Source organism: Cajanus cajan, chromosome 11 (genome assembly GCF_000230855.2).
Source record: "Cajanus cajan strain Asha chromosome 11, NIPB_CcT2T_4, whole genome shotgun sequence".
In the NCBI taxonomy this organism is placed as follows: domain Eukaryota; kingdom Viridiplantae; phylum Streptophyta; class Magnoliopsida; order Fabales; family Fabaceae; genus Cajanus; species Cajanus cajan.
Window position 1 is genome coordinate 9677779 of NC_138527.1, and position 9391 is coordinate 9687169.

Here is a 9391-nt window from a genome sequence, read left to right on the forward strand (position 1 = left end):
AGCCTGTCGGCTCGGTAATGTGCCGATAGGTTAAGCGAATTATAGTACAAATCATAGTTAACAAGGACAAGCACCTAATTAAGACATGATTAGCTGATTAGCATCGTATTACCTAATTTGGTAAAGATTAGAATAGGCCCACCACGTTCAGGCCCATGTCAGGTATTATAAATAGGTCACACGCAACGAGGTACGTCACTGTTCATTTAATTATCCTAGAATATCGTGCTTGTCCTGACTTGAGCGTCGGAGTACCTTTTGCAGGTACCTCCCCCCTCTGACGAATCCGTTTGAAGTATCCGTTCGGCCCTTCTTACCAAGAAGACTACGAGTGTATCCTTGAGCAGGTACATTTTGGCGCCCACCGTGGGGCCGAACCGATAGCATTGCAGAAGCACCGAAAGTTTACGAGTAAAAGAATCATGGTAAAGACAAGGAATACTAATTTTGAAGGGCAACAGTCCGAAGAAGAGCACCAGTCCGGGGCCGAGACAGTTGAGGAGACAAACTTGACCGATATGGTACGCCATATGAAAGAGGAAATGATCGCCATGAAACAACAGCGAGAGAGAGATGCCGCCGAGATGGCAGCATTGAAAGAAGAGAATGCTGCTCTAAAAAACCAATACCGAGACCCCACATGGAAACCATCTGAGACGACTCACACTCAAGGATCGTTCCACTCGCACGGTCATCACACCTCTTTTCCTCATACCTCTGTCGCGCCCCCAAGCATCCATGCTTCGATCGGAAGACCGGCGCAGCCAATACCGGTCGGGGCACACCGACACCCATTTACACCGAACATCATGCAATCGGCACTTCTAGACCACTGGAAGTCCCTGCCCCTTGACAAATACGATGGTATAACCGATCCCGATGAACACGTAGATGTGTTCTTGACTCAAGTTACGTTGAGCACAACTGATGATGCCGCCCTGTGCCAAATTTTCCCAACATCGTTAAAAGGACGAGCTCTGAGTTGGTTCACTCGGCTTCCGGCCAACTCGATTGATTCGTTCAGTACGTTGGCTTCCCAATTCACAATTCAATTTGCTACCAGTCGGCCTCACCAATTGACCTCGTTGGCACTAATAAGCATTCTTCAGGAGAAGAAGGAATCCCTTCAGACATTCATGAGCCGATTCAACAAAGCGGCGCTCGAAATTCAAGACTTAAACCCTGTTGTAGCTCTACACCACCTTACTACTGCCTTGAAGCCAGGGCCTTTTGCCAACAGCATTTGTAAGAAACCCCCTACAAACATGGATGATTTGCGTAGGCGAGCCGACAAGTACATGCAGATGGAGGAATTGGCCGAGTTCCGGAACCAAGCCCGAGTAGAAGTGTCGGCAAAACCCGACAAGCTGACCGAGCCAAGTTTTCGGAGCGACCGAAAGAGTTGGTTCCCCGCGAGAAGCCTCCTCGGGGACCAAGGTACTCACAATACACGCCCCTCAATACTAGCCGGTCAGCAGTATTAGAACAAGCACTGGCCTCGGATATACTGGTCATCCCAAAACGAGCATCAACCCCTCCTCGGGCCGATACGACCAAGTCATGCAGATATCATCGCAACCGTGGGCATTCAACTGACGATTGTTTGGCCTTGAAGGATAAAATTGAAGATTTAGTCAAGCAGGGACAGCTGCAAGGTTTCGTTGAACGTCCAAACCGATCGAGATACGAAGACCGGTCACGGAGACGCGATCAACTCGAACAAAGGACAGAAACACGTTCTCGCAAAGAACGTAGTCGGTCTAGAGATAGAAGAGAGGATGAGCCTTCGACACAGCCTCGGCGAGTCATCAATACCATTGCCGGGGGATTCGCTGGAGGTGGCTCGTCTTCATCTGCACAAAGAAGACACCTGCGAGCTGTCCGGCATGTACATGCCATCGAATCCGCTCGTCGCCGCCTACCCACTATAACTTTCACAAAGGCTGATTTTAAAGGCATCGATCCGGACCAGGATGATCCTATGGTAATCAGCGTCGAAATTCACAATTGTATTGTACGCAAGACGTTGGTCGACCAAGGAAGTTCGGCCGACATCCTCTACTGGAATACGTTCAAGAAGCTGGGCATCCCGGAGTCCGAGCTAGTTCCGTATGATGAACCCTTGGTCGGGTTCTCCGGCGAACGGGTCAATACCAAGGGATACATCAAGTTGTCGACTCGGTTCGGATTTGAAGGCGTCGAATACCGAGATGTTTCAGTTAAATATGTGGTGGTACACGCCAGCACATCTTACAACATTCTCCTTGGACGACCATCCCTGAATCGGCTCGGAGCAGTCGTATCTACCCCTCATTTGGCCATGAAATTTCCGGCCGAGTCAGGACGAGTCGTCACGGTTCATGCCGACCAAAAGACGGCACGGGAGTGTTACTTCGCTAGTTTGCGACTGCCAAGGATAAAAGACGAGGTACCTAGGAAGCCGAGTGGGGTTCACTCGGTGTCCCAGCAATCGACTGTGGACCTCGATCCCCGGATCGATCAGGAGGAAAGAGTCGAGCCTGTTGATGACAAGCAACCGATTCAAGTAGGGGTGTTGGAGTCACAAGTCACTTATATAGGAGCCAACCTGTCCGAGCAGGAACAATTGGCTGTCAGCCAAGTGATCCACAAAAATAGTGACCTATTTGCTTGGCATCCCTCCGACATGCCCGGCATTGATCCTAGTTTCCTCTGTCACAAGTTGTCCATAAGCAAAGAAGCAAGACCGATCGCTCAACGGCGTCGAAAGGCTGGGGAGGACAGGAAGGCGGCAATAGAGGCCGAGGTGAGTAAGTTGCTAGAAGCCAAGTTCATCCGGGAGGTACACTGCACAACTTGGCTAGCTAATGTAGTCATGGTCAAGAAACCGAATGGGAAATGGCGCATGTGTACTGACTACACTAATTTGAACAAAGCCTGTCCGAAGGATGCCTATCCGCTACCAAACATTGATCGGCTCGTCGATGGGGCATCTGGCCACAAATTCCTGTCATTCCTTGACGCATACTCCGGATATAACCAAATCCGAATGCACCCTCAAGACGAAGAGAAAACGGCGTTCATCACCGAAACGGCCAATTACTGTTACCGAGTTATGCCCTTCGGCCTGAAAAATGCCGGAGCCACCTACCAACGGCTGATGAACAAAATTTTCAGCGACCACATTGGCCGATGTATGGAGGTGTATGTTGATGACATGGTAGTAAAGTCAAGTATCGTATCTGTACACGCACAAGACTTAACCGATGTGTTTCACGCGCTTCGGCACCACCAAATGAGACTCAACCCCGACAAGTGTGTGTTCGGGGTCTCAGGCGGCAAGTTTTTAGGGTTTATGTTGTCCAGTCGCGGCATTGAAGCAAATCCTGACAAGTGCCAAGCCATTTTAAGCATGAAAAGTCCAAGTACCCTGAAAGAAGTCCAGAAGTTGGCAGGCCGGCTCACTTCGCTCTCCCGCTTTCTTCCTTGCCTAGCTGAGATAGCTAGACCCATCCTCCTCTTGCTCAAGAAGACCGAGCGGTTCCAATGGACCCAAGAGTGTGAAACATCATTCCAACATTTCAAGGAGCGCCTTAGTACACCCCCGGTCCTTTCCAAACCAGTTTCCAACCTTGACATGATCGTATACTTAGCGGTCTCTGACAGCTCAATTAGCGCTGCGCTAATACAAGAAAACCGAGAAGGGCAACAACTAGTGTATTTCATCAGTCGGACTCTACAGGAGGCTGAACGACGATACCAGTTAATTGAAAAGGTAGCCTTAGGACTCATCTACACTGCTCGTCGACTCAGACAATACTTTCATAGCCACAAGATAGTTGTTCGAACCGATTGTCCAGTGGCAAAAGTATTAAGAAAACCAGAGATTGCCGGCCGAATGATGGCATGGTCGGTTGAGCTGTCAGAGTTCGATTTGTCTTGAGCCGAGAGGTCCCATCAAGTCGCAACACTTGGCCGATTTTGTCAACGAGCTTACCCCTTCGGGACGTTTTGAAGACGAGCCGTGGACCATGCATGTCGATGGGTCTTCCAACGCCCAAGGCAGCGGAGCAGGAGTAATACTGGCTAGTCCCTCAGGCGTCACAATCGAGCAGTCCCTTCGGTTCGGTTTTCGTGCCTCGAATAACCAAGCGGAATACGAGGCCCTACTAGTTGGGATGTGGTTGGCAACTGAGATGGGTGTGAAGCGAGTCATATGCTGGACCGATTCAAGGATAGTGGCCGAACAGGTCAATGATAATTTCCAAGTTAAAGATGCGAACCTATTACAATACTATCATCTATTCCAAAGATTGAAGGATGAATTCAGCGAGGTTCAGGTTCGGCATGTTTTGCGCAACAACAATGAACGAGCTGATCAGTTAGCTCGGCTCGCCAGCAGCCGGAAGCTGGGACAGCTGCGCACCACTATTCATCTTGAAGTTCCCTCCCCAAGCGTAACAACCGAGTGCATGGCAATAGATGAATCACCCTCATGGACCACACCCATTCGGAACTATATCACTAACGCCGAAGTACCGGCCGACCCGTTGGAAGCTAAGAAGTTACGAACACAGGCGGTTCGGTACTCCATGATAGCCGAGGACCTCTACAGACGGGGGTTCTCCACCCTGCTGCTCAAATGCATAGATAGTCACCAAGCAGATTACATGATGAGGGAAGTCCATGAGGGTATTTGTGGCTCTCATTCTGGGGGACGAACCTTAGCAGCTAAAGTCTTGCGGGCCGGTTATTATTGGCCGACTCTGAAGGGGGACTGCGCCGACTTTGTCAAGAAATGTGTTCAGTGCCAAAAATACGAGAACCTTATTCATGCCTCGGCCGCTGAACTGCATAGCATCAGCTCTCCATGGCCGTTTACTTTATGGGGCATAGATGTACTCGGCCCATTTCCGGTGGCGAAGGGACAAGTTAAGTTTCTCCTCGTGGCTGTCGATTACTTCACAAAGTGGATAGAGGTCGAGCCGCTTGCCTACATCTCCGCCACTAATGTCCAGAAATTTGTCTGGAAGAACATGGTTACCCGTTTCGGCATCCCATATGCCATCATCTCAGATAACGGCCTACAATTCACGGACAAAAAGTTCAACTCTTTCCTTGAAAACCTTGGCATCCGGCATAGGTTTACATCAGTTGAGCACCCCCAGTCGAACGGCCAGGCTGAAGCGCCCAATAAGGTTATCCTCACCGAATTAAAGAAACGGCTCGGCTCGGCAAAAGGGGCATGGGCCGAGGAGTTTCCAGAGGTCCTTTGGGCGTATCGATGTACACCACAATCAGCAACAAAAGAGACACCCTTTCGCCTGACATACGGCGCGGACGCCATGATCCCGGTTGAAGTCGGAGAGCCATCATTCCAAAGACAGCACTTCCATGAGGAGTCTAACAATGCTTCGCTCCGAGCCGAGCTTGATGTCCTTGATGAAGCACGGGAAAAAGCATAGATTGTGGCCGAGGCATGTAAACAACGCATGACACGCCGTTTCAATTCAAGTGTTAAGCCAAGAACATTTCACGAAGGCAATCTTGTATAGAGAGCAACCGGGTCAGCCAGACGCAACTCTTCAGAAGGGAAGCTATCAGCCAACTGGGATGGCCCTTTCCGGATACGGCATGTCCTCAACAATGGAGCGTACAAGTTAGAAGAACTGTCCGGCAAGGTCGTTCCTCGGACATGGAATTCTACTCATTTGAAGACATATTACAGTTGAATCAACCTCATGTATTTACATTTCAACTATGTGTACTGATGCACTCTTTTCCTTGAACCGGTCTTTTCTCCTCTTAAAAAATCATGAAAAGAGGTTTTGGCCGGCAAGGTTTTTAATGAGGCATCCAATCAATAACAACACAGTTCAATTATCTTTGACTTGCTTTACATTTTTACCATTAAAGTTCTTACAAGTCTTCCCTCCCGAGACGTCTCTCGGCCAAGGATGTGGCTTCTATTAAATTTACAAGTCTTCCCTCCCGAGATGTCTCTCGGCCAAGGATGTGGCTTCCATTAAATTTACAAGTCTTCCCTCCCGAGATGTCTCTCGGCCAAGGATGTGGCTTCTATTAAATTTACAAGTCTTCCCTCCCGAGATGTCTCTCGGCCAAGGATGTGGCTTCTATTAAATTTACAAGTCTTCCCTCCCGAGATGTCTCTCGGCCAAGGATGTGGCTTCTATTAAATTTACAAGTCTTCCCTCCCGAGACGTCTCTCGGCCAAGGATGTGGCTTCTATTAAATTTACAAGTCTTCCCTCCCGAGATGTCTCTCGGCCAAGGATGTGGCTTCTATTAAATTTACAAGTCTTCCCTCCCGAGACGTCTCTCGGCCAAGGACGTGGCTTATTAAAATGTCTTCCCTCCCGAGATGCCTCTCGGCCAAGGACGTCACTGTTATTAAAGTTCAAACTTGTTACAAAATTTTAATACGCGGGGCAAAGCAAGTACAACTAAGCAATAATCAAAAACTCAAATTCATTACGGCACTAACGGCCGGGAAAAACACCAAAGGACACTATCGGCCCACTTATACAAAAAACAAAATTAAAAGAGCACTATCGGCTCGCCAAACATGAAGAAATTTCAAGATTGCACCTCGGCCTCCCCCTGCACTGGGCCGTCCTCAGGCGCACCCTCCTCATACGCCGTTTCCTCCCCAATTGGCTCAGTTGGCCGAGCCGGGGCTTCTTCATCGGCTGCTTGGTCGGCTGGAATAGAAGCCAGGTCCACCAACTTCCCTTGGAAAAAATCCTTGGTCATATCCAAATGGAAGTCGGGAGGAAAGTCCCCGAAATAGCTGGCTTGCCGAGCCGCCTGAGCAAAGCCCGCCTGATGCTGGGTAAGGACTTTGTTACGTGCCCTCTCTTGGTAAGCTCTGAAGGCCACTTTCTCGGCATCTAGCTCCTTACCCAGAGCAGCAACCTTCTCGGTCTCACTCTTCAGGGCAAATTCGAGACGATGAACCTTCAAAGCAAGGTCATCGGCGGTTCGGCCTCGGCGATCCAGTTCGGCCTGATATTTGCTGCTGGCCGTTTGAGCATTGACATTGCCAGCCAAAAAACTTGGCGCAGCCAAGCCTTCTAGAACAGGGGGACTAACCACTTGCCGCTGCTTAGCCCGACGGCTCTCCTCCTCGGCCCTTGTGTCAGGCCTTCTTTTTTCAGGATGGGGCCGAGTTGGTTTCCTTTGCTTTGTCGGCCCCGCCCCACCGCCTTGGACAGTTGGCGGATTTCCTTGCCCGGCAGCCGGGGCATTGATTCCAGTGGTCGCAGCCACTTGTTTGCGAATTATCGTGCGGATGTCCAAGTCGTCCTCTCCGTGGTCCGCCATTATGCCTGCACATCATTAGTCAAAATCAATGATAACACAAGAATTTAAACAAGTAAGAAAGGTACTATACCAATTAGCTCCTCGACTACGTCGGCCGATTCAAACAATCGAACCAGAGGACGACAAGGTAGAGGCCGAGGCAGCTTCTCTAAAAATTTTAGACTCAAATTCTCCCCCGGGGACATACGCGATTTAGAAACCGTGTCATATTTTCTCGGCTTCCGAGTCCAGTACAAGGGAAAAAGTGAATTCCCTTCGGCATCAAAGAAATATTTATTGCCCGTCTCTGGCCGAATCATCACCTTCATAAACCCCACTTTAAATTTTTTGTAGGAAGTAGTGAACGGCTGAAGCAGGCAATCATGGTGCCGAATCAATGACAACCACTTCGCCTTCTTGGTAGGCCGAGACGAATAAAAGTGCAGGAATAGATGCGGGGTAGGAGAGAGGCCGAGAGCCAAGCACAGATGCCTAAACCCTTGCATTGCCGCCCAAGTGTTTGGATGAAGTTGACTCGGCGCCACGTTCAGGAGCCGAAGTATACCCATAAAATAGTTGTCAAAAGGGAGGGATATCTTCAAATCCCGGAACATATAATCATACACGTAAAAGAATGGATATTTGGACGACCCTTGGCCCAAATATACAAAATCCGGGTTCGGCACCCCATCACCTCGGCACGGCTGGAAGAAGATCGCGGAGGGCTCTTCATCTTCAGGAAAGTTTAAGAATCTTGTGGCCGATACGAAGTTAACAAGAGACTTCTTATCAGTGTATCGGGAATACATGCTACCAACCTCACCGTGCACCCACTAATATCCAGGGGTCGATATGGGAGCGAAACTCCTTGATGATCCGCCACCCATACTCGGATGATCATCTGAAGCTACAGCCGACGAAGAATCACCACTCCGCGACCGTTCAGACCCAGAAACGGATCCCGTATTATCACCATTTGAAGCCGAGGCCGAGGCAACATCTCGGTCTGGCGTCGCCCTCAACCTAGATTCCCCTTCGTCCCCAGAGGAGTCAACATGAACAACACCTAGATTAGCCATTACGTACCTGAGTTTTGAACTTGACCTATCGCTGTGGAGTGCTCAAATGCAGACGATCTCGGCTCAGAGTAACTGATAAGTGTCTTTGGGACCACCCCCCATACACCTATTTATAGGAGTTTCTCGTAAGTATCTGAAGAGACGCCCTCCTGTGCACCGTTGGATCATTTCGATCCGACGGTCCGCGATGCGCAACCCCTCTCATGCGTCATTAATACCTAACGGTTATAACCTTTGGTATTATCACATTGTTTCCCGCCATAACTCCTCGCATGCGCCCGGTGCCCAACGGTTACAACCCTTCGTTTCCCACCAATGATTGTAACCCTTGGCCTTCCCTCCAAAACAGCAGCCAAAGTACACTATTTCCCTTCACATTTATCCTTTACGTTGCTTCACTCCTCAAGGCTGGGGGGCTTGTGTACCGGGAGAACCCTATCGGTCACGTTGACCAACACGTGTCGTTCCGTCAGACACCCATGCGAACTGGACCATACCCAAGGTTGACGTTAGCATCGGCTCATCTGAAGGCCGATGCAAACGGCATGATGCATCCCCGCATCCTACGTATCGGCTCGGCCAAATGCCGATCCGATAGGATTACCAAGTAAACGTTTACCGACCCGGTCAACAGTCGAAGACATGCAACCTCCCAAGCATTAGCCTGTCGGCTCGGCAATGTGTCGATAGGTTAAGCGGATTATAGTACAAATCATAGTTAAGAAGGACAAGCGCCTAATTAAGACATGATTAGCTGATTAGCATCGTATTACCTAATTTGGTAAAGATTAGAATAGGCCCACCACGTTCAGGCCCATGTCAGGTATTATAAATAGGTCACACGCAACGAGGTACATCACTGTTCATTTAATTTTCCTAGAATATCGTGCTTGTCCTGACTTGAGCGTCGGAGTACCTTTTGCAGGTACCTCCCCCCTCTGACGAATCCGTTTGAAGTATCCGTTCGGCCCTTCTTACCAAGAAGACTACGAGTGTATCCTTGAGCAGGTA

At 49.5% G+C, this 9391-nt stretch overlaps 1 protein-coding gene across 1 annotated transcript; it reads left to right on the forward strand.

Moving 5' to 3' along the window:
• Positions 1 to 422: 422 nt before the first annotated feature.
• Positions 423 to 3922, forward strand: LOC145953352 (uncharacterized). The gene is made up of 2 exons (XM_083067293.1): positions 423 to 1437; positions 1479 to 3922. Exons 1-2 carry the CDS (start codon positions 423 to 425, stop codon positions 3920 to 3922), a joined length of 3459 nt encoding a protein of 1152 aa, XP_082923419.1.
• The last annotated feature ends 5469 nt before the right edge of the window (positions 3923 to 9391 follow it).

Coding starts and splice junctions, on each gene's coding strand:
- LOC145953352 (XM_083067293.1), top strand. CDS start 423: ATGGTAAAGACAAGGAATACTAATTTTGAAGGGCAACAGTCCGAAGAA. Junction 1,438..1,478: donor AAGCCTCCTCGGGGACCAAG/GTACTCACAATA, acceptor GCCGGTCAGCAG/TATTAGAACAAGCACTGGCC.